At 57.3% G+C, this 27,085-nt stretch overlaps 1 protein-coding gene and 1 long non-coding RNA gene across 2 annotated transcripts; one reads left to right on the top strand and one right to left on the bottom strand.

The window, feature by feature from the left end:
- Nucleotides 1-1,740: 1,740 nt before the first annotated feature.
- SETD1B (SET domain containing 1B, histone lysine methyltransferase) lies at nucleotides 1,741-26,887 on the bottom strand. Its single transcript, XM_058691319.1, has 17 exons — nucleotides 26,652-26,887; nucleotides 25,959-26,143; nucleotides 25,616-25,714; nucleotides 24,709-24,979; nucleotides 22,498-22,610; nucleotides 20,374-21,612; nucleotides 16,035-16,862; nucleotides 15,388-15,649; nucleotides 14,939-15,309; nucleotides 14,740-14,845; nucleotides 13,427-13,924; nucleotides 10,823-12,082; nucleotides 9,797-9,963; nucleotides 7,391-7,522; nucleotides 7,186-7,305; nucleotides 6,970-7,107; nucleotides 1,741-4,446 (listed from the first exon to the last, which is right to left on the bottom strand). Exons 2-17 carry the CDS (start codon nucleotides 26,127-26,129, stop codon nucleotides 4,273-4,275), a joined length of 5,949 nt encoding a protein of 1,982 aa, XP_058547302.1. The 5' UTR covers nucleotides 26,130-26,143; nucleotides 26,652-26,887; the 3' UTR covers nucleotides 1,741-4,272.
- LOC131489402 (uncharacterized) lies at nucleotides 7,531-8,532 on the top strand. Its single transcript, XR_009250539.1, has 2 exons — nucleotides 7,531-7,838; nucleotides 8,324-8,532. It is a non-coding gene; the product is annotated as an uncharacterized LOC131489402 (long non-coding RNA).
- Nucleotides 26,888-27,085: the final 198 nt, after the last annotated feature.

Here is a 27,085-nt window from a genome sequence, read left to right as displayed (position 1 = left end):
GCCCGAACTGATCTCCCCTTTCTGTAGCTGTTTTTCTCCTTTATCGTGGCATTTATTTTTTTTTAAGTTTACTTGAGAGAGAGGGAGAGAGAGAAAGAGAGAGAGAGAAGGAGTGGTGGTGGAGCAGGGAGAGAGAATCCCAAGCAGGCTCTGCACTCTCGGCGTGGAACCCAATGTGGGGCTCGAACTCACAAACTGCGAGATCGTGATCTGAGCCGAAATCAAGAGTTGGACACTTAACTGAGCCACCCAGACACCACCACAGCATTTATTCTTTACGTCTGCTTGGATCACTCACAAGAACACAATCACATAAAGACAGGGAATGTGTTTTCTTCGCTCCTATACCCCCAGCACTTAGAGGACTGTCTGACACATAGTAGGCGCTCAGTGATGCCAGTGAATGAACAGAAGAATGGCCAGCAGGTGCTCTTTTCCTTTCCTGGCTCAGTTCCGCCCTCAGCCTTTTCCATCCCCCCCCCCCCCCCCCCCAGTCCACCTTCAGTGGTGCTCACCGGTCCGGATGTACATTTCTGAAAAACAGCCCGCCACCGAGGACCCCTCCCCCGCCTTCGTTTCTACTGCTCACGAGTGAGGCTGCAAAGAACATCCTTGTACATATTGCTGTCTGCTTGTGGCTTTCAGGTGCAATTGCAGACAGTGGAACATTTGTGCAGGTTTATGTGCACTTTGAAGCTGGTTGTATCTGATTTTTCCTCCTAAAGTTTGCGGCAATTTAAGTTTACACTAATGGTGCACGAGTGCCCCCTGCCCCGGCCTCGCCAACATTGACCATTTCGTGGTATAGTTTGCATTTCTCTAGTAAGGAGTGAGGTATGGCATTTTTTTAGTCGTGCTGCTTACTGTTGAGGTTGTGCGTCCGTCCTTCTCCCAGGTAAGTGGATATCGTCTAACAAACTCTCCACGGGCCCCTGGGCTACCCCACCACTGGATCAGGCAGGGTTGAGACCCACGGGGCACAGAAGATCTGGGATACCATAACACTGGCTACACTTCATGCTGCTCAGCTTGTGACTATTTTATTAGTTCCTTTCCCCTCAAATGCAAACTAGAGGGCTATCTCCTTAAAGGGAGTATTCCACATTTTTGAGATACCTACCAGTTTTCCAATTTCTTCCAGTGATGGAAATAGGATATTTGAGCCTGTTTCCTAATTGCAAACCTCTAGCAGTGTCAGATACCTAAGATTTTTAAAGTTCTAGAAACAAAACTTGAAGGCAAAACAAAAACAAAAAGCAAACACACACGCACGCACACACACACACACACACACATACACAAAACAACTTGGGGCGCCTGGGTGGCTCAGTTGGCCAAGCGTCTGACTTGATTTCGACTCAGGTCATGATCCCAAGGTTCGTGAGTTCAAGCCCCGCATTGGGCTCTGCGCTGACAGTGCGGAGCCTACTTGGGATTCTCTCTCTCCCTCTTTCTGCTCCTCCCTGGCTCATGCTTTCTCTCTCAAAATAAATAAATAATCTGAAAAACAAACAAACCGACAAAGCATTAAAAGTTCTGGTCTGAATATAACTTGGCCCAGTTCACAGAATCCACCTAACAGACTCGTAGTTTAAGAACCACTGGTCCGACTGGACCACACCACACTTAGCTCCTTGTACCTGAAGAGCCCAGCCAGCCCACCTCTGTGTGAGCAGGGTGTACCTAATCAGAAAGGAAGGAGGAGGAGCAGAGGGAGAGAGGAGAGCAAGAGAGACGGCGTATCTGTAAGAAAAGTCAGTATATTTATGGTTTGCTTTATAAAAGTTACTATAATACAATGGTACATAGTATTGAATTCACAAAAATATGAACAAATATTTACAACAAGACACACCCACAACGGAAACACTTCTCTTCAAAACAAGTTACGTACGGATGACAGAGTCTATATGCACAAACATCCCTAAAACTTATGGGTTCTCTTCTTTGCAGGAGGAGAGAGGCAGAGAGGGAGGGACAAGAAAAAAAAAAAAAAAAAAAGTAGGAACCCCCAACTTTTCAAAAGCAAAGATTTGTTCAATGAAAATGAAGGCATCAAAAGAAAAACGAGCCACGTTTCTGGATATGGCCAAGCATTTTTGGGGTGGGGCGGGGGGTTCCCGGGTACCGGTGAGGGTGCAGCCCCTGGCCCATTGGCCAAGGTGAGGCCAGGGTGAGGGACGAGGGTGGCCCCCAAGCCTGGTTTCCTCACATCCCCCTCCACTTCTATGGGAAGAAGGGAGAGAATGAAGGCAGCCCCTTGGGGGCCGCACAAGCAACTTAAATCAACCATCTCTACAAACTACACATTTCCTCATGTGAAAAATAAATATTTCCTCAGTTGCACAATTAGGCAGAAAACCGCAAACGGAAGAGAAGGTCACCGCTGTGCCCAGGTCCCTCCTCTGTGTCTTAATGCCCCCGATTTCATCGACCTCGACCTTGAAACTGGTGGGCACAATCTCAAACAGAGAGGGCATGGGGTAAAGAAATTAAAAAAAAAAAAAAAAAAAAGAACACAACAAAACCACCAACGACAAAAAAAAAGAGAGAGAAAGAGAGAGAAATAACAATTCTTTGTACAGAATTTACATGATAACAAGCTTGACACAAGCTGAGATACCAGAGGCTCCGGGCCTGCATCCATCCGCAGGGTGGGGGCTTCCCCGCTGGGAGCTCTCCCGTCTTGGTGAGGACTCCTGGTCACAACAGTCACTTTCCAGAAATTATTTACATGCCTGCTCTGCTTTCTGGGGTGCGAGGGACTTGCTTTTGTGTGTGTGTGTGTGTGTGTGTGTGTGTGTGTGTGTGTGAGTGAGAGAGTGAGAGTGAGAGAGAGAGAGAGAGAGAGAGAGAGAGAGAGATTTGGAAATACGAAGAAATGAGCAAAAAAGTCTCCCCACATGTTTCTACAAGAAACAATGTTCCCGAGAAAAAGTCCTTTATGGCAGCCTATATACAGAAGTTGGTTCTGAACTTCAAAAACCTATTTCTTCCCTTCGTTTTGATTTTATACACGCACAAGAAAAAAAAAATCTATGGAAATAAACCCTGAAGAGGATGATGGGGAAGAGGGTAAAAGGAGTTAAAAAATAAAAAACAAAAAACTGTCAGACTTAGATCTGAGCTTTAAAAATCTTCTCCAAGATTTTCCTTTCTCTGGGAGAATAATCTCACTCTGAAAATAAATATGCTCTTGCCTCCTTGGGATGAGGGGGCTGCTGGCAGGGTGAGTTCGGGTGTGGGCCAGGGGCAAGCGGGTGAAGCTTATAGACCAAAAAAAAAAAAAAAAAAAAATGCCACACGCATCTGGTCAGAGACCCGAAGTGGCGGGACTAGGGGACCCGCCTGCCCTGGGAGGCCCTCCTCCTGCCCTGGGGGGAGGTGAGAGCAGGAGAGAGTAGACAGGACCCTTCCCAGTGCCCCCACGCCCACACTGGGGCCTCCGGGAGGCTCCCTCATTGCTGGCATTCGAATGAGAAAGTAAACATTGAACCCAAGATTCTGGGGGTGGCAGGGTGTGGGGTGGCAGGGAGAGCCCAGAGGGGAAATTCCTGCCTGGGACCAGCTTGGCTCCACCAGGGTCTGCTAGGGGAAATGGCGCCCCCAGGCTGCTGGGGAAGGAACAGAAGGGGGGGTGTCTTCTCCTCACTGAGTCGCTGCCAGCAGAGAGGGGGCCTTGCGTAGTGTTCTGAGGTCACAGCCTGGGGCTGACCCCCCTCCTCTCTGCAGCACCTGGCCCAGCGCCCTGGCCCGGGGGTTCCGGGACGCGGGCCGACACGCCACCATACCGAGGCCTCTGCAGCCCCCGCTGGGGGTCCCCACTCTCTGATTCTGCCTTCACATTTCAACGGTTAAAATGTCTTTTCTTACGACGAGGAAGAGAGTAAAGAGAAGACAAAACAACATAGCAGCATTCGTGGACAGAGGCTGACCGGGAAAGAGAAGGACAGAGACAGAGACGGAGAGCGAGAGACACGGACAGAGAGAAGTTTACGCTGGAGTTGAACAAAAATCCTGAAGGGAGCATTTTAAAAAAACCAAAGAGACATGGGCCGAGAGACACAGAAGCCCTTTCCCACTGAGGGGCTGGAGCTGCGCTGGGTTCCGGGGGTAGTGTTGGGGGCGCCAGGCCCTGACATGGCCGCTGGGTAGGGGACAGCACCTGAAATGGGGGTGGGAGGTGGGGCTGGGCCCCGGGGGGCCGGGGGCTCCACGCGCGGGAGCCCCAGGGCAGCACGGGCGGCCTTCTGCGGGGCGCCGGTGCGGGGCCTAGTTGAGGGTCCCCCGGCAGTTCTCGGAGCCGCACAGGCAGGGGATCTTGACGTCCTCGATGGGGAACTTGTAGTCGTAGGTGATCTCCTCATTGACGTTGATGTGCTGCTTTGAGTAGATGACGATCTTCTTCTGCGACTCCACTGTGATCACCTTGGCATAGCAGTTGGGCTGTGGGTGAGGCGGGAGGGGAGGGTGAGCCGATGACCCACCAGGCACCCGACCCGGGCCCCCCAAACCCGACCATGCTCCATGCTCAAAGCCTGACTAACTTGCTTCTTGCCCCGCATTTCCACTGGCCACCTGCTCCAGGCCCCCGGCTCCCCTGTCTGGGTGACAGGGACCCTTGCCTCTGATAATAAATAAGAATGATGACAATGGTGATGATACTAAATTATTCTCCAGGGCTGCGATTTCCATTTACACTACAGGCGACTTCCAAGTTTTTGTATTTCTAGCTCAGGCCTCACTTCTGAGCTCCAGAGAAGGGGTCAGCCAACCCCGGCCGGCAGCTGCCTGTTACTGCAAGTCGAGTTTTCCTGGCACACAGCCACACCCATTCATTTACACACTGTCTACAGGCTGCTTTTGTTACAATGGCAGTTAAGGAGTTGCTAAGAGATTGTCTGGGCCACGAAGCGAAAAATATTTACTATCAGGCCTTTTAAAGAAAAGGATTGCTGGACCCTGCTCCAGACCCAGAAATCCAAGTGTCTGCTTGCTATCTGCCTTCGGCAGCTCCTGGAGACGTTTTTGACTCAGTAAGCTCAAACCTCAACTGTAGGGCGCCCAGGCCCCCAAGCAGCTGTCTCCCACACCTCCTTCTTACACCGAGGCTGGCTCTGGCCCACTGCTGTGCCCAGAGGGTTCTCCCTCCAAAGGACCTACTGATTCTGTCTACTGCCCTTCACCTCCACTGCCGCAGCCCCAGCCAGGTCTCTCTCATCACTCGGCTGGACCTCAGCAGCTCCCGCTACCTCGCTGTCCTCTGAGATGATCTACTCCTGACCCAGCAGCCAGCGAAATCTTCCCAAAGGAAGAGCAGACCCAGTGGTCTCATGGCTCGAAACCTGACAGTGGCCCGCTTGCTTGGCTTTTAGAGAAACTTCTCAGCTCGGCCTGCAAGGCTGAGTGATCTGGCCACCCCAAGCCTGCCAACCTCATTCTCTTACCCGCCCTCTCAACCCCTACTCCATCCCTACTGTCCGCTTTGCTGTCCCTTCAGGGCCTCATTGAACGGAACACTTGCCCCACTCACTGCCACCTGGGTGATCCCCTCCTAACCTTCAGGTGCCACAGGGAGGCAAGAGGAAGTCCCTACTGGCCCCAGTGATGCTCCAGTCACAGTCGTGAGAGCTAGCTGTGTCCGCTGTGTCAAAGGGAACTCATTGGGGCGCCTGGGTAGCTCAGTCGGTTAAGCGTCCGACTTCGGCTCAGGTCATGATCTCACGGTTTGTGAGTTCAAGCCCCGCACTGGGATCTGTGCTGACAGCGCAGAGCCTGGTACCTGTTTCGGTTTCTGTGTCTCCCTCTTCCTCTCTGCCTTCCCTCCCTTGCTCGAGCTCTGTCTCTCTCTCTCTTTCTCTCTCTCTCTCTCAAAAATAGATAAACATTTAAAAAAAGAGAGAATTCATTGGTTCTCCCGACAACCTACAAGGAGGGACCATTACCATCCCTGTTTTACAGATCAGGAATCCGAGGCACTGAGACGTTAACTAACTGGCCTACAGTCACTTGCTAAGTAGCAAGGTCATTACTCGAAACAAGAGTTGGGCATATCTGCTCTGGAACTAGCCTGTCCCCTGTTTGAAGCTCCCTGTGCCTATCTTCGGCGTGAGAACCCCCCTTGTTGTCAACACTCACTGCCCCCTGGACCAGTGCCATCCACCACTGTCACCCCTAGCCACGTGAGACTATTTAAGTTAAAATTAAACTCAATTAAATTAAAAACTCAGTTCCTCAGGGGGCGCCTGGGTGGCTCAGTCGGTTGAGCGTCTGACTTCAGCTCAGGCCATGATCTCCCAGTTCACGGGTTCGGGCCCTGCGTGGAGCTCAGTGCTGACAGCTCAGAGCCTGGAGCCTGCTTCTGATTCTGTGTCTCCCTCTCTTTCTCTGCCCCTCCCCTGCTCGCACTCTGTCTCTGTCTCTCTCAAAAATAAACAAACATTAAAAAATAAGTTAAAAAAACCCCAAAAACCAAAAGTCAGTTCCTCAGTGGCAGGGGCCACATTTTAAGTGCTCAACCCCACGGGCAGCCGGTACCACAACAGTGGCCACTACGGATGCTGTGCCGCTCACAGAGTTCTGCTGGACAGCACCGCCCCGGGACCGAAGGCCTCGGAGGGCCGAGCCTGAACGCCGGCGGCACAGCAAAAGGCCAGCACGGAGGAGGAACCGGGTAAACGTGAACTGAGAGGACTACTTCCGGAGTGAACTGAGGACTACTTCAGGAGTGAACGGAGGGGGACTACTTTCAGAGCACCTCGAGTCTCGTCATGCCGTTTTGCAGAAGGGAAAACTGAAGCTCAAGGGAGCAAAACGCGGTGTATGAACGAGGCCTCCCCCCCACCCTGCCTCCATCACCCTCGGGCAACCAGAGCTTGGGACGGAGGCCATGCCGATTCCGTGCCAGAAGCTTCTGGGTCCTTCGGGCACAGCGGCAGGGGCAGCAGCGGCCTCCGGACAGGCACTCACGTTGCAGCTGTGGTTGATGAAGCGCGCGAAGTTGCCGCACTTGGTGGCGTCGATGATGGTGTCGTGGTCCACCCGGAACATGTAGCTGCTGCCAATGCCCTCGTCCTCATAACGCTTTTCCCGCATGTCCGCGATCACCTGGCCGGGAGCAGGCCTCAGTCGGGGCTGGCCCGGCCCGCTCCCACCCCTGCTCCCAGCCTGCCGCGCGGTGCCTACCTGGCGGATGTTCTGGCCCACGTACTCAATGACCATCTCGTCGGCCGCGATGGGCTCCATGGCGAACAGGCCCCAGTCGTGAATGTGGCTCTTGCAGAATTTGAGCTTCTTCTTCCGGAACTGGGGGAGGGAAGGAGCTGAGAGGTGAAAGGCCTGGCCGCAGCCCCGCTGCCACCCGGCGGCCCTGGGTGGGGCCCGGCCTCACCTTGAGCTGGTTGAACTTGAGCAGGTCACTGTCACAGCTGCCAGTGAAGGAGGACAGGAGGCGGCGCTGTTCAGAACGCCGCTCCGAGCCGGCCCGAGTGGAGGCGTGTGGCTGTGCCGGGATGCTCATGCCCTGTGAGGGGGACGGGGGGACGGATCAGGAGGGGTGGGACCGCCCTGCTCACCGTGGCACCGGGACCGGGGTCCCTATCACACCCTAAGCCCCGGGTTCCTGTCGTCCCACCTTCTCAGCCTCCTTGCTCTGGGCTTGGCCGTGCCTGTCCCATCCCTACTTGTCCCCTCTCCTCTTCCCTGGTCCTTCCTGCCAGAATGTGAACGTCCTCAACGGCCTCCGGTCAGAGAACAACACAACTTTTCCTTCACACTTGCCGTCTTTCCTGTCCCAGCTAGAAGACTTGGAAAGAACTCCACTTCTGGGAGACAAGATGGTGCGTGTCCCTCCACCCTGTCCCCCGTGGCTCTCACCACGGGCCCTCCGACCTCCCCTGGCTTTCGAGATCATGGCTCTTTCCTTGGCACCCTTCCTTCTCTTCCTTCCCTCGGCCACCCTCGTCCTCTGCTCTCCTGCCCTCACGCCTTCTCCCTGGGTGAGCTCTTCCTTGCCGTGACCTCCCATGAACATTTCCATCCCGATGACTGGAAGTCTCTCCCCTGCCCCAAGTTCTCTACTGCACCCGTATATCGAACTGCCTAAAAGACCTCACTCCCTGGATGTTCCACAAACCCTAAAACGCAAGCTTCCCACCTCAGAGCTTGGCATCCAGCTCCCTGGTTCCCCAAGCCAGACCCAGCTGCATCCCAGCCAGGTCCTTGGTCTCCTCCAGCCAATCCAGCCCCCAGTGCTGTCCTTTTGGCTTCCCGATATCCCACTGTTCCTGCTATTCTTTCAAAAACATCCACTTTTTTCTCACAGCAAATCAAGTTGAACCTACCCAAATGTCTGGACTGGGAAATGTAGCAGCTGTGCACGGTCTCCCCTGTGGACCCTTGGGGTCAACTCTCCACACAGCAGCCAGCGTAAGCTTTGAAAATCGTGGGCCGAGCCACGTCACCCTCACCCTCTCTCTGGAAGCCCTCATGTGGCTGTCACACACAGAATACAAATCTAACCTCATCACCACAGCCTCCAGGGCCCTGAGGACTTGTTCTGTCTCTGGTCTCAGCTAGTCTTTCCTTTCCTTTCTCATGCCACTGAGATCCGCCCCCCCCCCCCCACCTCAGGGCCTTTGCACATCCTGTTCACTCTGTGCATGACTTCAAGTCATTCTTGAAAAGCATGACTTCCAGACTTAGTGACCCCCTCTCCTGTCTTGTTTTGTTTTGAAGTAGGCTTCATGCCCAGCGTGGAGCCCAATGCAGGGCTTGAACTCATGACCCGGAGATCAAGACCTGAGCTGAGACCAAGAGTCAGATGTTCAACTAAGCCATGCAGGCACCCCATCCCCCCTCCTGTTTTAACTTTAAAAGAACGTGTTTTTTTTTTAATGTTTATTTATTTTTGAGAGAGAGAGACAGACAGACAGAGCATGAGCAGGGGAGGGGCAGAGAAAGAGGGAGACCCAGAATCTGAAGCAGGCTCCAGGCTCCGAGCTATCAACACAGAGCCTGATGCGGGACTCAAACCCACGAGCCAGGAGATCATGACCTGAGCCGAAGTCGGACGCCTAACCGACTGAGTGAGCCATCCAGGCCCCTAACCTTTATTTATTATTATTTTTTTTAATAAAGTAGGCTCTACACCTAACATGGGGCTTGAACTCAAAACCCTGAGATCAAGAACGGCACGCTCTACTGACTTGAGCCAGCCAGGCTCCCCTCCTGTTTGAACTTTTTATTGAAGCCTTTTTCTACTTCTGTGGTCTCTCCCAGTTATTCACGTGGCTCATTTCTTTACTTCATTCAGGTCTGGCTCAACTGTCACCTTCTGTGACCCCTCTGACTCCCCAGTCCCTAACCTCCTCTCCTGTTTTCCCCACCTGGAATTCTATGTTTATTTGTTCGCTTGATCATTTCCCACCTCCCCGCTAAAATGGAAGTTCTGTGAGGGAAAGGATTTTGTTTTGTTCACTGCTGTAGACCCAGAACAGTGCCTGGAACACAGCAGGCACTCAGGAGACGTTTGCTGAATTTAAAGAGGAGAGAAGGAAACTTCTGGAAACACAACTCCACTCTGCTCACATCCCTGATGAAAATCTCAGAGGCTCCCACTTCCCAGCCTCGCCTCACCTTTCCAACCAGGGTACCCGGGTGAATTAACGCCTAACACCCCCTGTGCCAGCCCCTCTGACCCCACAACCCCTCATGCCACCTGGTACGCCCCCCTCCAGAAGGTCCCCACCCACGGCAGCCTGAGAGGCTCCAGTGTCCAGGCACCTGAGGGCAGTACCTGGGTGTCTGTCGGGGGCTCATCGGTGCTGGCGCGGCTGCTGTTGAGGTATCTGAGCTTGTCCTTCTTGTCGATGGTGTAGAAACCCTCGCTGCGGGCACAGCCCGTCACGTGCTCACGGATGCCATCGTCCCGTTTCTTTTTCTTAGCTGAAGAGAGGCTGGTGGGTGGGTGTGGGTCAAGGGCCACATGGACGTTCTTGAAAAGCCCCTCCCAGTCCTTCCAGAGACAGCCCCACTGGGCCTGGCCTCTCTACCCTCAGGCTAATTTCCAGGAGGTTCCACCCCCCCACACCTACACCACCTCCACTGAGGGTCAGAACTCTTGTCAGGGGTACCTGACTGCACGGTCCTGGGTGTATTTCTTATCTGCTTCCTGCCTCGGTTTCCCACCTGCGCACTGGGGCAATAACAAGGCTTCTCTGAATGATTATACACGTTCAGGTGCTTAGCAGACTTCCTGGAACAGAGGAAGTGCTCAGTAAACTAGTTTGGTATAAAGACAGCTCCGACTTGATAGTTCTGTCTGTGCCGGTAACACAACTATCAGGATTAGCATCATGGTTAAGAGCCCAGACTCTGGAACCAGAGTTGCCTGGGTTCAAATCCCAGCTCTGCTACATCATAGCTGTGTGACTTTGGGCAGGTCGCTTAACCTCTCTGAGCCTTGGTTTCCACATAAGTGAAATGGGAATAATAGCTCCCACCTCACTGACCTGTTGGGAAGATCAAATTAGGTGATGGGGGGGCCAGGAGGAGTTGGCCCTCCGTCAGCCTCTGCTGCTCTGACGTGGTGCGATCACGCCGTTACGTCTGGCCCCGAGACCCACTAACTCTGGGGGTGAGACGGGCCTGGCACAGAAAAGGTGTTTTAAAGGTGCCAGTGAGGACTCCACATGGAGCCTGGCACGGTGCCAGCAGACGCCACTCAGTAGGTGGCGGGGAGTCGGGCGACTGCCGTCGTGGGTGTCGTGGGAGACGGGGCCCAGAGAGGCGGGCAAGGACCCCACCGCGTCGTCTAGGATATAGGGATGGTAGACCCAGAGTGTGTCGTTGAGCCAGTCCATGCCATTGTCCTGCTGCAGCAGCCGCTCGTAAGTGACACACAGGAAGCGGATGTCCTCCTCGTCGATGCCACCGTTCCAGATGTCGTACAGGATGGTCATCTCCTCAAACTCCGACCGGGGCCGGAAGAGGGGCTGCGGTGGTGAGAGCTCGGGCGAGGCTGAGGCCACCAGGTCCTCGTGGCGTTTTTTAGGCGGCCGGCGCCAGGGCCCCCGAACCTTGGCCAGGTCCATGAACTCCTCGGTGACCTCATCGCGCCCACGGGGGCCTGGAGGGATGGCCTCGGAGGGCCACTGGTTCTCTAGCTCCTTAAAGGGCAGCTTGGTAGGCTCAACAGGGGGTGGAGGTGGGGGCGGAGGAGGCTGGGGGGGCAGAGGGGGAGGGGGGGCCGGGATCCCCGCGTTCCGGAAGTCCAGGGTCACGGCCCGGGGGTCATGGGTGCTGGGGAAGACAGGGGTCTGTGGCTGGCCTGGCAGGAGCAGGAGGTCTCTGCCGAGGGTGGCCCCCCCTGGCGGCCGGACCAAGGGCCCATCCAAGGAGAGCACAGCCGGCGGGGATCGCCGGGGCCTGCCCGGCTTCCTCTTGATAGGGGGTGGGCAGGGGGCCAGGGGCGCAGGCAGCAGGGGCGGCAGCTGGGTGGGGGCCCGCGTCTGGGCCCGCAGGACAGGGACGGGCAATGCCAGGGGCAGGGGCAGGGGCAGGGGCAGGGGGAGAGGCAGACCCGTCTCCAGGAGCACCGGGGAGGTCAGGGGGCCAGACCGCTCATCGCGCCGGCCAGCTGGGAGGGGACAGACAGGCAGGAGCAGAGGTCCGCCGGGCTCAGGGAAGGTGGGCGTGAAGGTGAAGTCCCGACCAGGTGTCCTCGGGAGGCCCCCGCTGCTCAAGCTGGGGGACTGGGATGGGTAGGAGAAGGGGCTGCCGGGCACCTGCGGGGAGCTCAGTGACAGGCCACTGCTACCCCCTGACAGCGGGGGCTCCCCACTTGGCGTGGCCGGCACCGTCTCTGTGCTCTGTGACTTGGCCAGGCTGCCACAGAGACCCGGAGTACGCGGGGGCTGCTCCTCGGGAGGCGGCTCCAGAGGGACGGGTGGGTGTGGGGGCTCTGGGGTCTCGGGCTCTGGCGGTGGGCTAGGCGGCCGGGGTGGTCGAGGGGGTGGCAATGGCGGCTGCAGTGGTAAGGAGAGCAGCGTAGGGGACTCGGGCGCCACTTCCAGGTCATCCTCTGCAGAGAGGTGGGCAGAAACCGGACCGTTATTACTGGAGTCAAACATCTCGTGGTGCCCTATTTATGCTGCCCTACTCTGTGCTTGATACCCGACCTCACACCCCTCTGGGCCCCCTGGTATTCTGTGAGTGTGGGGACCGTCCCCCCACAACTAAACCACTCAAGGCTTCTTAGTGCCCAGCCCAATGTCTGGCACACAGTGGGTGCTTGATAAGCTAAAGATGTAGGAGATATGGTTCTTAGCCTTTGGCATTACGTCCTTAGAATGGTGTTCTTGTGAACAGGGAACGTCCCATGGATCCAGAAAATGGTCTCTGCTATTGAATAAAATTCAACAAGTCCCTTTTCTGCAGGACTTGTCAGTGCCTTTCTCCCAGCATTTAATCTCCATCGTCATATAATATATTTTCTAGCTTATCTACTGTCATTTATCACCCTGTCTTCGAATGTAAGCTCCATGAAGGCAGATACTTTCGTCTGTTTGGCCACTGTTGTATTGTCAGTGCCTGAAACAGTACTGGGGACACAACATAGGCTTAATACATACCTATGGCAATATTCAAAGACCTGAGGTTCTGTAGCCAAACAATACAGAATTAAACAAAGTATAATAGGTTTCTTTCCCGAAGGATGTAGAACTGACCACACGGTGGCTACATAAGTTTAAGTTAATTAAATAACATTACAAATTCAGCTCAGCAGTAGGCACTTGCCACATTTCAAGTGCTCTTAGCAACATTGTATTTAATGGCTATGATATTGGAGAGAGCAGATAAAGAACGTTTCTATCACAGCAGAAAGTTCCACTGGACAGTATGTTACAGCCTTTAATATGCCTTCTGCGGCTCCACCAAGGTGGCAGAGAATGCTGTGTCCATGGCCCTTCTCACCTGGCCCAGCACCCCAAGCCTCCCCCACCTGCCTGTCACTAAAATGACCATATACACCTGCTCCCCACCCCTGCCACACCTTTCTGAGAGCGTCCCATAGGACTAATGGTCCAAGGAGCAAACGGTGGGGAAATGTGACACTGAGGAACGGTGACAGGAGCAGTTCTCTCAGGCAGCTATCTGAAGTTCTGGCTGGGTGCCAGGCTCCGTGCTGGCACATTATGTCATCTCACTCTGCCCTCCCGCACGACCTCATGGGGGACATACCGCTGATCCCACATTACAGATGGGGAAACTGAAGCTTGGGAAGGTTACACGAATTACCCAAAGGAGCCTGGGCTCATTCTGCTGGTGAGGACATCCTGCCTCCATCCCCACCACCTCAACCGGGGGGGGGGGGAAGGGAGAAGGTGGGGAGGTGGGGGGACGGGCTGCGGGCTGCAGGTGTTACCTGGGGTGGGCTCCGGGGAAGGGGGGGGCCGGGCCTCCGTCTCTCCAGCAGGGGGCTCTGGAGACAGCAACCTGGCCCCTTCTTGCTTCAGGCCCGGTTCCTCGGAGGGCTCCTTGCAGCCTGCGAGCTCTTCGACACACACAGGCAAGGGGGGCTCTTCCAGCACGGAAGTCCGCTCCTCGGGAGCTCCGTCCTCAGCCTCGATGTCCACCTCCCCTTCCATGACCGAGGACTCCGTCACAGGTGCCCCCGTGGCCACATCCTCCTCAAAGTCCTCATCGGGAGCAGCAGGAGCCATACTCTCGTCTGCTGCTGCGGTCTCCTCCTCCTGCTCCTCCTCCTCCTCCTCTTCCTCCTCCTCCTCCCTTGCCACCAGCTCCTCTTCATCCTCTGAGGATGACGACGAGGACTCGGAGCTTGATTCGAACTCAGAAGACTCAGAACTCTCGCTGGAGGACCCAGCTCCTGCCTTGGACGTGGCGATGCTCACCGTCTCCTCTGGGCAGGGGACGCAGGGGACACAGGCATGAGCCCTTCAGCGTCTGCTGTGCGCTCCGGCTAGATGCTTCCCCAGACATCTCAGACTGATGGCACCCAGGCTGAACGTGGCCCTGATATCTCGGGGCGGGGGGGGGGGGGGGGGGGGGGGAGGGGGGGCGCCTGCGTGTTAACTAGTCAGCATTTAAAAAAAACGGAGGCGAGGGGCGCCTGGGTGGCTCAGTCGGTTAAGCATCCGACCTCGGCTCAGGTCATGATCTCACAGTCCGTGAGTTCGAGCCCCGCGTCGGGCTCTGTGCTGACAGCTCAGAGCCTGGAGCCTGCTTCAGATTCTGTGTCTCCCTCTCTCTCTGACCCTCCCCCGTTCATGCTCTGTCTCTCTCTGTCTCAAAAATAAATAAACGTTAAAAAAAAATAATAAATTAAAAAAAAAAAAAAAAACGGAGGTGAAATCCGCGTAGCATAAAATGAACCATTTTAAAGTGAATAAGTCAGTGGTATTTAGTACAACTATCTTTAGTTCCAAAACACTCTCATGAGCTCAAGAAGAGACCCAACACCTATAGCTCTCGCCCCTCCAGCCTCCCATCCCCAGACCCAAGCAACCACTAGCTTACTTTCTGTCTCTGTAGAGGGACCCGTTCTGGACATTGCGTACAAATGGAATTGTAGGGCGAGTCCTGTGCATGTTTTAATGAGCTCACGTTTCAAAGGCAAGAAATCTTGCCCCAAAAGTACTGCTGAAAGTTGCTCGGGCTCTGGTCTCTGCACAGGGGCCCTGGGGCAGACCAGGTGCCTCGGCCCACACCGCTCACCTCCATCCGAGTCCCCTTCTTCCTTCTCACTCGCCTCTGACAGGGCTATGTCCTCGTCCTCATTCTCAGACTCCTCCTGCTCATCGCTGTCTTCAGCGTCATCATCCTGGGGGAGGGGGAGGGAGAGGGGAGGTCAGGCTGAGCAGAAGGGCCCCCCTCACCTGGCCCAGCACCCCAGGCCTCCCCAACCCGAAGGTACCTTATCTGATGTGGATGAGGTCGAGGAGGAGGAGACCTGGCTCCTGGGGCCTTCCTCCTCCTCCTCCTCCTCCTCCTCCTCCTCTTCATCCTCCTCCTCCTCCTCCTCCTCCCCCTCCTCTTCCTCCTCAGTGCTTTCCCGCTCCTCCTTGTCAGAGGCCGAGGATGAGGGTGAGGTCGTGGAGGAGCCCGAGGATGAGGACGCCGATGACGATGAGGACACCGACAGTGACTCCTTCTCATCCTCCTCCCCGCCACTGTCCAGCTCCAGCGGCCGGGCTGGCCGGCGCCGCACGCCCACGCCCTTGGGGTCCCGCTTGGCAAGCTCACAAGGGGCGTCCGCCATATCCCGGTCCCGTTCTCGCTCTGACTCTGAGGGGAGAGAGGGGTGTCCGAACTGGGCTGGGGAAACACGGGAGAGCCCAGCGCCACGTGAGGGGGCGCACATACCTTCATCTTCCTCGTCCACAGAGGTTGAGGGCCGCAGGCGCTTCTGGTCACCAGAAGAGGCTGTGTCTGGCGGCTCCTTCCTCTTGACCTTGAAGGAGGGCAGGCGGATGGCCCCGCGCAGCCCGATGCCCAGGCCGAGGCCCTCATAGCCCAGGCCCTCGCCCTTGCCCCACGACTCCAGCAGGCACGAGGCGATGCGGTCCTTGGGCTTTGGCCTGTCCTCGTCCTTGTGCTCGCCTGACTTCACCGGGGTCAGAGAGGCCTGGGGTGTGAGAGAGGAGGGGACTGTCACCATGGTTACGGTGCTGCCGGTGGACCCCCACCTCCCCAGTGGGTGGCCCTCCCTAAGCAGCCTGCCTTCCCTCAACAGCGACAGCCACACGGTAGCTGGCACTTCCTTCCCACCAAGTCGGCTGGGCTTCGTGCCTGCCAGACATTCCCGGCGCCCAACTCCGTCTCACTGAACTTCAACCTCCTCGCCTGCAGGGCAGGCTACATGCGGCAAGGACACGTCCGCGTCATGGACACACAAGCTTTAGAAGGTAACACTCACGCTTTCCTACTTGGGGGTTATGGGGATCAGCGTCCCTCAGGGGAAGAAAGCGTGCCTGCCGGCTGCCCGGGGGCACCCCACACTCGTTGCCTACCTTGGCCATCCGCTCCTTCTTGTCCCACCACTCGTCAAAGGCGCGGAAAGCCACCACCTCCACCATCTTGCGGTTCAGGTCACGCTTCATGATGGCCTTCAGCTCTTTGAGCACCACCAGCAGGACGCCATCCACAGTGGCCTTGTGTGGGTCCTCCTGGCGTGGCACGTAGCCTGGTGGCGGCACTGACGGGTCGAACTTGGGTAGCGGTGGCCAGGGCTGTCCGCGGCCCGGTCCGCTGTTGCTCAGGGAGAACGGGCCCCGGTAGGGCGGCAGGTTGACAAACTGCAGCCCAGCTGAGGCAGCTGCGGCAGCAGCGGCCATGAAGGGCGGGTAGGGGCAGGCGCCCTGGCCAGTCATCAGACGGCTCAGCATCTGCGTTTGCATCTGGAAGGACATGGGCATGCCGCCCCACTGGCCACCCAGCACGTGGCTCATGTCCACCTGCATCACGGGAAACAGCCCTGGAGGGAAGGGCGGCAGCGGTGGTAGGATGGGTGGGGGCGGGACACCAGGGGGGGGCGCTGGCAGGGGTGGGGGGGGCACCGTCACAGCTGGGTGGGCGGGGGGCGGGGGGGGCGGGGGAGGCGGCAGAGGCGGGGGCATGGGGAAGCCTGGCTGTGGTGGGGGCGGCGGCGGGGGTGGGGGCAGCGGCGGGAAGCCGGGGGGTGGGGGCAGCGGCAGCGTCGGAGCCAGCACAGAGGGGGCTGCCACAGCTGCCGCCCCTGGGGTCACCACCATGGGTTTGGGGCAGTCGGCGCTGGTGATGGGGGCTGAGGGCATCTCATCGTCCGAGATTTCCATGTCCTCGCCTGAGGACTGCTGGCCCTGTGGGGAGAGCCGGGGAGAGTGGTGAGGCTGCGCCTGGGAGGCCAAGCTGGCTCCTAGAGCCCCTTCCAAACACCAGAAAGCTCGAGAAGCCTTTTGCAAGACTAATGAGCAACACGGATTCTGCAGTTTGGGTCCTAGTCCCCTCCCTTCTGGACCATGTGAATTTGGGACCATGTGGCTTTGGGGAGTCACTTAACCTTGCTAAGCCTCAGTTTCCCCATTTGCATTATGGGCATCTTAATACCTGCCAGTTGGTTTACGAGGATTCATTCATTCATTCATTCATTCATCCAGTAAACACTTGCTTAGCACCTGCTGTGTGCCAGGCACTGTCCTAGGTGCTGGGGACACAGCATTGAACAAGACAGACACAATTCTTGCTCTTGTGGAGCTAAGTTTCTAGAGGGAAGAGACACAGGAAAACCAGGATGAAGAGGAGAAATATAGAGCCCACCTTGGAGGAAAAGAAAGCTGGGGAGGGGGACAGGGTGTAAAGAGGGAAACAGATTCCATGTCAGCTTGAGAGATTCTATTTCAATTTGTAATCGGAGAATACTAACAATTAACACTTCTATAGTGCTTCCTACGTGCTCGGTATCTTTCTAAGGCCGTTCTTTTACCAAGGAAATTGGAGCACAGAAAGCTTAAGTAACTTGCCCAAGGCCACAGAGCCGATAAGAGATGGAGCCGGGATTCAAACCAGTTAGGCTCCCAGTCAGCCTGCTGTCCTCACTGCTGCAAGGAGGGCCCGGTGGCAAGGGCGACATTTGAGCAAGGAGAGCTAGCAGTTTTAAGTCTTTTTATTTTCCTTAGTTAATCTTTCATCTGGTCTTGAAACTGCACAACACCTTGTTTCACATCAGCACTGTCGCCTTGCAAGGTGGGGCTCTACTCCAATCCCTTCTGACAAGTGAGGACACAGAGCCAAAAGCCACCGGCCCAGGAGGCACAGCCGGTCAGAAATAAGGCTGGGACTCAAGCTCAGGATGCCTGCCGAACGGAATCCAGGAACACTCACTGTACCAGGCAAACAGTGGGGAAGCCAAGGATGACCCCAGCTCCGAAATGGGCAAGGGCCCCTTTACATTGGGACACAGGCCTGGAACTGGAAGGAGGCATTGGGGTGTACCTGGTAGGGTTGGAGTGAGAAGGCAGAGCAGGGGTGGGGAGAGGAGAGTTACGTCACCCCCAGGCTTTTGTGTCCAGACAAGAGGTGAGAAGGTGGCTCAGGCCCTGCCCTAGAAGATCTCGGTAATGTGACAAGAGCGTTTGTAGGCTGCCACAGACAGGGAATGCATTTGAAGGCTGAGGGGGTGCGGTCTGTACAGGCTGTAAGGTCAGAGGTCAGATCTTCAGGTGAGGGAGTCCTCAAAGGGAAATGGGGGGGAGCGCCCGCGGGGAGAAGGGGAATACTAAACTTTCAGCGGCAGTAGGAAGCTCAGGATTTTGCTAGACCCCCACTACACACACACACACACACACACACTCTCTCTCTCTCTCTCTCTCTCTCTCTCTCTCTCTCTCTCTCTCTCTCTCTAAAGGTCCGCACGCACATGCAGCAGGAGGGACTGGCAGGCTCAGCCCGATACTCCGGGACAGCGCCCGGGAGATCAGTCCCGGACAGCGCCCAGAGAGGCGAGCGCAGCACATAGAGGGTTAACCCGGCATCGCGGCCAGCCAATCACAAGGAGACCCGGGATCCTGCGCTCCAGCCCTCGGCCCTGCCCCTCCCTCCGCCCCTCCGGCGCCCGGGGGTGGGGGTGAGAACCAGCGGGAACTAGCCGAGCGCACACGGCTCAGCACCGGCCCGCGCGCGGTGCCGGGAGCTTCCCTTGCGGGCACCTCAGTTAAGCCGAAGACCGTGTGAGGCAGGTACTTTCACCGTCCCATTTCACAGGCGATGAAACTGAGACTCAGAGAAGGAAAGTGCCTTACCCAAGGTCACATAACCAGTAAGCGACAGAGCTGGGTTTCCAGGCTCACGGACTGGAGCCTGAACTTTTAACCACCAGCCTCTGTGAAGAAAGGGAATCTCCCTCAGTGGTGCCCTGCTCTGTCTCCGGAGTCTTCAGCCTGACCTAGCTGGGACTCCCTCCAGGTTCAGTCTGGAGGAGTCCGGGTGCTGCTCTCCAGGCTGCCGGCAGGGGGCTCCCGAGGGCCAGCCTGGAGGTTCTCTGTACTTTGGTCTTCCTACCGCCAAGATCTAGGGGCATCCCGACCCCATCGCTCTTCGGCTTCAGTCTCCCGCTTCCCTACAGTGACATGATGGGAGAGCCCAGTCCCTCCGTCTACCCTGGGATTCCCAGTCCCGGACCATTCTGTCAGCATGGTAAACATCCCCCAAGCCCAGGCAGCAGAGAGGAAGGGAAGAGAAGATGGCAGGGCTGCCAGCCCCCCACCTCTGCACACCTGTCAACTCCTCCTGCCCGGACCCCTTGGCACCAGAAACCACTTCCCCAGAACTGCCTGGAGGCCCCCTGGAGCCCCGGCCACCTGCAGTCCCCTCCAGGGCAGGCCAAGTTCCTCTCTGTTCCTCCCCGAGGCAGCCAAACCTGCCTAATCAAAGGGCCTGGGAAGGGGGGACCCTCCCTCCTGCCGCCCACAAGGGCACAGAGCTCTGTCTAAGCCCCTGGCTGCTCATGCCCGCTGGGCACGCAGGTTCCAACACAGGTCTTCAGGAGGACCAGGACAGGTGCCTGGACCAGGAGTGGGGAGGAGCAGGGCCAAGGAAGATGACCTAATCCGTCCCTCCAAGAGATTGTAGCACACAGCAGCCCCCACCCCAACCCAGAGGCTGGAGATTTGGGTAATAAGACCCCAGATAAAGATCTATGGCTGAGGAGAGGCTGGAGAATGGTCAGTTTTGCCTGTTTCTGGCTGTGGCCTTCCCCCTAGGCTAACCCTTAAGTCCCGACTCCTGGAAACAGAGGAAAAGCTAAGGGAAAATTCAATGCCCTCCCTGCCCACCATGGCTTCCTCTCTTCAGAAGGCACCAGGTTCTAGGAGACAGTGCTCCAGAGCTCCCATCCGGCCTAGCCTAGCAGAATGCTCTGGCTAATCCCTCCCCCCAAATATGCCTGAGTGTCAGGATCAGCCCTGATCACCCTCAGGCGACCCAACAGACAAGGGGATCCAGAACCACTACCACAGTCCATACTATCTGGGGTCTCGGCAAACTCCTACCAAAGAAGCTCAAGTCAGAATTGATCCCTAGGAAAAGTCTTAACTTCCCATACCTAACAGGAGAGCAACAGAACTAGGTCATGTTTCCCTTCTCTCTATGGCTGCTAGGTTGCTCAGAGCCAAAGCAGCTGCTCAGTCACAGCTCCTGGTGCTTTTTGCGTTCGCTTTTTATTCTCTGTATTTGACCGGTTATTTTAGCTGCCCTAACCCTGGTACTTCTGTGTTTTAGCTAATTGTCCTGAGGGGATAACGTTTCAAAGGAGGAAAGGGAGACACAAGATAGACAAAACCAATCCAAGACAGAGGTGGACAGACATGGTGGTACCTCATCCATCTTCTCTGAGGTTGGGGTCCTGTCTCCAGCCAGGTCCAAGGCTACCTCAGTTGTCTGGCCCAGAAGACCAGAAGGGTCCGGGGGGCCTGGCTCCGGAGGGGGGCGGGGCCCCACGCCCAGGTCAAGCTCATCATCCTCGTCTGAGTCGGGTAGCGGCGTGGGGCTGATATCCTCCAGGCCGGTGCTGGACGGGCGTGAGGAGGGCGGCGTGGGGCCTCGAAAGCCTGGCTGGGAGTTGGTGCCAAAGGGGGCCAGTGGGGAGAGCTGGGAGGAGGAGGAGGAGATGGGGCTGCCCTCCATCTGCAGCTCCGTATCCGAGTCCTGCTCTCGAAGGAAGGGCAGCTTGGTGCGCTGTTCCTTCAGCAGCATCTCTATGCGTGAGTCCAGGCTGTCGTGGGGCTTCTCCAGCCCCGCAGGTGAGGACTCCAGCGTAGGTGTGCCTGGACTGTCACAAGGCTCAGGGCTCCAGCCAAAGGTCGGCCGGCCACCCAGCTCCATGCTGTTGGCATCAGGGGGCGGTGGGCCGGGCGGTGTGCCTGGCTTCTCCTTGGTCAGGGGTTCGGTGGGTGGCAGGGGTGGGGGCACAGGTGCTCTCCGGAATTCCCCACTCTCACGGGCCCCAAAGGTGGTTGTGGTGGTGGGCTCCTCAGGGGGTGGGGGAAAAGGGGGCACAGGGGTCTGATACGGAGAGAAAGCCGACTTGAACGTGACTCCAGGAGCGGGGGTTGCTTGGGCAGGCGGTGGAGTGTGGGCGAACGTGGCCGAATCCTGTGGTTGGGCCTTGAATGGAGGGCCACTGCTGCCCCCACTGCTGCTGACTGCCCCAAACGGGAGGTCCACGGAGCCCCTGAAGGCAGCTGGGGCCCCGGCCACTGCGGTGACCGCACAGGAGTTGTGGACATAATGATGCTCGTGGCGGCGGTTGTAGGCATCTGTGAACTTGCTTTCGTGGCGCCGGGCTTTGAAGGTCACCGTGGGGTCCTGGCTGAAGAGGTAGGAGGGTGTGGGCTGGCGGCTGGAGTAGCTGGAGTCCTGCGAGAAGGGGGTGCCCAGACGTGGCGTGAGCGGTGTGCCCTGTCCGTAGGAGTTGGGGGTGTCCAGGCGGCTGCTGGAGTACGCCGTGTCCTGGGAGAAGGGTGTCCCACCACTATTGGGGGTGACCGAGGAGGAGCCGGAGCCACAGCCTGCAGACAGACTACCGTCCTTGAGGCGCTTCAGAGCATCTGACAGCTAGAGAGAGAGAGGGAGAGACAAGTGAGGTTGCTGGAGGGGGCTGCATGCAATGGATGGGGGCTGTTTTCCCTCTACACTCCGGGGATCTCAGAGCCAAGCTGGCCACTCTAGAACTGCTGCATGGTGGAAGGGGGGGGGGGGGGGGAGGGGTAGGAGATGGAAGAGGAGCTTCTGGATTGTCCTAACTTTTCTCTAATCATAGGATAGCCAGCTATCCCCAAAGAACCTTGAGGGTTTTTTCTAATCCTTAAAGCAGAGAGAAGAGAAGATCCTGACATCTTGATTTAAACTGGGATTTCCTTCCCGTCTCAGACTGTCGGAAATCAAGGATCTTCCAGCAGGGAGAACTATAGTTTGGGGAGTGTGGGGGTGGCCAAGGGTCCTGTTCCCTCTGGTCTCCCAATGTTTTAGGAGTTAAGTCGTGTGACACGGTAAAAGTGCCTAACGAATAACCTAGCCGACCAGCAAGTCGGTGAAGGCTGCATTCTGGAAAAGCTACTCCTGAGGGTAGGTGAGTTGATGCCAGGGAAGGGTTGGATTGAGAATCTCCCTGTGTGAGGGTGGCCTAGGTAGGAGGCAGTGGTTGAGTAAGGAGTCACGTCAGTCTCGCTCTGGGAATGGGGACCACTGAGGTCTGCTTTCTGGGGGCAGGGCTAGAGCAGTGCCCAGGACATCAGACACAGCAATGTTTCAGCATTAACACGAAGCCCTAAGTAGGCTGTGGGTCTGTGGGAATCCCAGGCTGGACAAGGCCTGGCTCCTCTGCCTCCTAGGCTCGGGCGTCCGACACTAGAGATGGTGAATGGGGGCAAAGGGCCCATCAGAGGCCGGTGATGAGTGTGAGTATGTGGGGGGGAGGGTACTGGATGGTAATAAACCCACCTGCAGGGTCTCATTCACGATTGGAGAGACAGCATCCAGCTCACCCACTGGGAGGGTCTGGGGTGTGTATCGGCCCGTGACCAACAGTTCGTAGAACCGCATGCGGGTTTCCCCTGTGGGAAGGGCAACGGAGGGAGGATTGAGGGAGGCTCCAGGATGGGGCAGACCCCACAGGTTGGCTTATGGGCCCCTGGCGCCTGAGACCCCCAAGCCTGAGAAGCTTTGTGACCCTGACCGGGGAACCACCTCTCTCTACCTCACTGAGGAGTCCGATCTGTTCAACCAAGCTGCTCACCTGTATGATATTTCTGACCCTAAGATTCAGAATTTAATCCTCTGTGGGGCCGGGACTCCCCCCAAAACAGAAACACCACCCCCAACACAGAGCCTCTGTCACTTGAGCCATAGCACCTGAAAAAAGAGTCAGGTTTTCCCACTTAACAGCCAGAGCCTGCAGCAGGTGGAGAGACCCAGTGACACAGAGGTGACAGTTCACTTTATTGTTAACTATCTGAGGCCAGGTGACCAGCAGAGTTTGTAAAACACAGTCTAGTACCACGTTACTGTGAACTCCATGGGCCTCCTCCACTGACCTGGCTGACCAGGCCTCCCCAGCTCTGCCGGGGTTGGTCCCACTGGGCCCTGTCTGGTAACCCTCCCCCATCAGCAGAGAGAGAGAGAGAGAGAGAGGCCTCTATAGACCCTGGGGCCCCAGATTATTGATATTTATAGAGCCCTCTGAGGCAGCTGCTTACATATGCAAAGGAGGCACATTCCTTGAGCTACACTTTACACTTTGCTGGTCTCTTTCTTGAAATACAAAGTTAGTTGGCAGTCTCTGAGGGCCTCCCACTTTTTTTTTTTTTTTCTTCCTTTTTTTCAGAAATGAAATTTTGGGAAGAGCTGGCTGCTCCTTAAAATGGGCATGTGACAGGGAAGAAGGTTCCACATTCAGTTCTCAGGGAGAAATGAGACTGCAGCCACACAAGGGATGTGTAGAGTTTGAAGGGTCTGTACTCCCCTGACAGAGACAGGAACCCAGGCTTGTGCCCTGAGGAAACTCAGAACTAGATATGGGCTTGGCAAGAGTTTGTGGGATAACGGTGCCCACCCAGTTCCAGCATCCCTCCACAGCCCCCAGCAAGGTCTTAGAGACCTAGTCAATATGTATTCATCGTTAAAAGCACAAGAAAGGTTTAGATTTTCCTGTTTGGGTTTGGTGTGCCATTTGCCTCTGAACACCATGCTCACAAAACTCCTGGAAGCTGGCCACCTAAGCCTTCCCAGACAGTGTCTCCCAGAAAACCTCAAGAAGCACCGGACCCAACTGTGCCTGCCCAGTCACAGGGCAGGTTGGTCCTGGGGCACCCAGCACCTTCTTTCATATGGGCGGGAACTTCCCTAGAGAGGCCACAGGCAAACTTTGGGGGATGCCCTAGAGTCTTGCAAGCCCCTCCATCCGGTCGAGAAGAAGTCTCCCAGGAATGGAAGGAAGGAAGGGTGACTTCCCCAGCCCCACTCTGCCAGCAGTGAGCTCAGAGTGAGCACATAGCGGGATTCCCGGCGCATGGGAGGTGCTGCTGTCTCTTTAAGAGAGGAGGGAAGGCACAGTGTCAACCCTTGAGCACCCACAGCAGCCCGCCCAGCTCTATCAGAACATTATCAATGAAACCACACTCTGAGCCCAGATTGGTTCCCACTCCAGAAGGAAGGGGCAGCATGGGGGGGGGGGGGGGGGGGACCCTGGATCCTTGGAGGATTCCCTTTTTAGTTGAAGGACCTACTCTATATGTATTTAAAGGCATTCTAGTGGCTCCCTCTCAGCTCCCACAAATAAACAAACCCTGCCTCTTCCCCTAACACAGATGGCAACACTGGAGACTGCCTAAACCCAGGCCACTAGGGCTCCAGGAGGGACCCACAGGGGTGTCAGTGGTGGGGAAGCCTCTGGGTGGTCCCTAGGGGTACATGCAGTAGCCAAGGACAGCACATTTGGTAAATTATAGCCTGTCTCCTAGCAACAGACAACACATTTAGCTCCATGTGACTCTATCCTCAGGAGGGGGCAAAAAAAAAAAAAAAAAAAAAAAAAAGGGGCTGTTGGGGGGGGGTCCCTAACACTGCAAGAGGGGCTCTGGGAGGGAAAGGAGTCATAGTGACAGGTCTCACTGCCCCTCCATCGCAGTTTGTCCCGAGTGAGTCTCCACTCACCTTTAGTGTCCAGCTCCACGTGGATGATATTGCCCATGACCGAAGTGCTATGCAGGTGCTGAACCGCCTCTTTGGCTCCCCTGACCGTGGCAAAGACCACCTTGGCAATGCCCAAGTGCTTCTTGGTCTTAGGGTTGTACAAAATCTCCACCTCCTCCACCTCCCCATACTTCTTGCACATGTCCCTCAGGAAGTTTTCTCGGATGTTATCATTCAGCTTGGCAAATGTCACCTGCTTCGGAGGCACCGGGCCCACGTAGAACTCATCGATCTGGCAGGGACGAGGGGGAAGGGAGTTTGGAGAACATTGAAACCGAAGGGAAACACAACATTCCCCACTCGCGTGCCCGATGAAAACAATGAAGGTTAAAAAATAATTTAAAAAAAAAAAATGCACGCGGGCGGGCCCGGGAAGCAGAGGATTAAATCGTTTGGAACGTGGAAGTCCTCTGGGTTCGAAAGGAAAGGGGAAAAAGAAACAGTTTCTCTTTCCCCACCCCCCATTCTGGCCTCCTCTCCCTGCAGCCGGGTCAGGGGCGAACCCTTGGTCTATGAAGTTGTCCCCTCTTAAGCCACAAGACTGAGAAGGGGGGTGGGTCCCTAGGCCAAGCCGCGGGGGCTAGCAGGAGCCAGGTGGGGACCCGGAGCCCCCAGCTGGGCCGGCAGGACACTGTATCAGATCCTTGATTACAGTTTCACTGAATGTTATTCTGTTTACAGTAGCTGAGAGAGGACACCCCTCTCGCTGCCATCTCCCCCTCCCCGCCAAAACTTCCCTGGCCATGGACGGCGGGAACTCAGAACCAGCCTAGGCTCCGGCAGAACTGGCGTTATTTTCGAACTCGGGGACTGGGGAGGCGGGGAGACACCGTGGGGTCGGGGGGGGGGGGGGGGGGAGGGGTCCTACCTTGAATTTGGGCACCGACAACTCCAGCTCCTTGTTTTTGGTCCAGATCCCAACGACCCGGGGATCTTCGACAATTTCCACCGGGCGGTTGCTGGACATCTGTGGGGAGGAATGGGGGGGCGGGGCGGAATGGGAGGGCTGGTCCCACTCCCCAGGGGCAGAGGCAGACGCCCCCCCCCCCCCCTTCTCCAGGCACTTGTCAAACTCCAGGACTGGGGACCCGGCTGACAGTTGGCCCGGTGGTCGGAAGGGGGGGTCCCTGGGCAGCTCGGACCCCTTTCCCTCCGCCCCGGGCACGGCTGGTGGTGGGTGGGGGCGGCGGGGAGGCGCGCCGGCTACTCACCGCCAGGCTGAAATGCTGCCCATCGTAGCGGTACAGTTTATGATGCCCCTTTTTCAGAGCTGGGTCAATCATCAACTTGTAACTTCTCCAATGGTGGTTCCTCCTCTCGCCCGAAGGGCCGGGCTGCGGCGGGGGCTGCTGGTGGTGGTGGTGGGGGTGACTGTTCTCCATGCCGTTAACCCAACCTGAAAACGAGCAAGTTGTTGTCGTCTCCGCCGCGGCGGCGGCGGCGGCGGCCGCCGCTTCTACACACACGCGAAAGAATCAAATCGTCCAGCCCCCACCCCCTCCCACCTTAGCAGCGCGCCCCAAAAGGAGCTGTCTCGCTGGCTCCCCCCAAAATAAGAATAGAGCGAGAGAATAACCCTTCCGGGAGAATTAGGCGCCCGCCCGCTCGGCCACCGTCTCGGGGCGGCAGCGAGGGGCTCCCGGGGGCCCCCGGTGCGTGCTGGCGGGGCCCGGGGCGTCCGGAGGACGCGGGCTCCGGCCCATGGTGCCCGTCCTGCCTCCCGGCCGCCCGGCGTGGCGCTCGCTCGCTCGCTCGGCCCGGCTCGCGCGCTGGGCTCGCGGCAGGCCTGGCGCCGCCCGCCCGCCCGCCCGCCCGCTCGGCCGGAGCCCGGGCCGGGGCCGGGGCCGGGGGCTCGGGCCGCCCGGCTGCCGACCGCGGCCTCTCCCTCCCCGAGCCGCGCTTACATCCCCGCCGGGCGCCGGCCTCCCTGCGCCGCCAGCCAGTACATGGTGTCCCCCGCGGGAGCCGAGGCCGGGGCGGCCGGACGGGGGGCCGGGAGGGGGGGGCGCCGCCGCCGCGGCTGCCGGGCCCGGAGCTGCTGCCGCCGCCGCCGCTGCTGCTGCTGCTGCTGCTGCTGCCCGGGAGGCGGCTGGCGGCGGAGGCTCGGCTCCCAGTAGCCGCACATCCCACAATACACCGCTAAGGAGCCCGACCCGAGCGCTCACCCTCCTCCTCTTCCTCCTCCTCCTCCTCTTCCTCCTCCCCTCTCCTTCCTCGCCGCTTCCCCAGGCACTCTCCCGGCGGCGGCAGCTGCGCCGCCAAAGCCCCGGGCCCCAGCGGCCCCCCACCCCTCACTCGCGCGCTCCCACACTGCCTCCCCCCTCCCCGGGGGAAGGCC

The sequence above is a fragment of the Neofelis nebulosa genome, chromosome 11, assembly GCF_028018385.1.
Source record: "Neofelis nebulosa isolate mNeoNeb1 chromosome 11, mNeoNeb1.pri, whole genome shotgun sequence".
Lineage (NCBI taxonomy): Eukaryota > Metazoa > Chordata > Mammalia > Carnivora > Felidae > Neofelis > Neofelis nebulosa.
The sequence above is the reverse complement of the archived record's forward strand: the minus strand, read 5'-3'. Positions and strand labels throughout refer to the sequence as shown.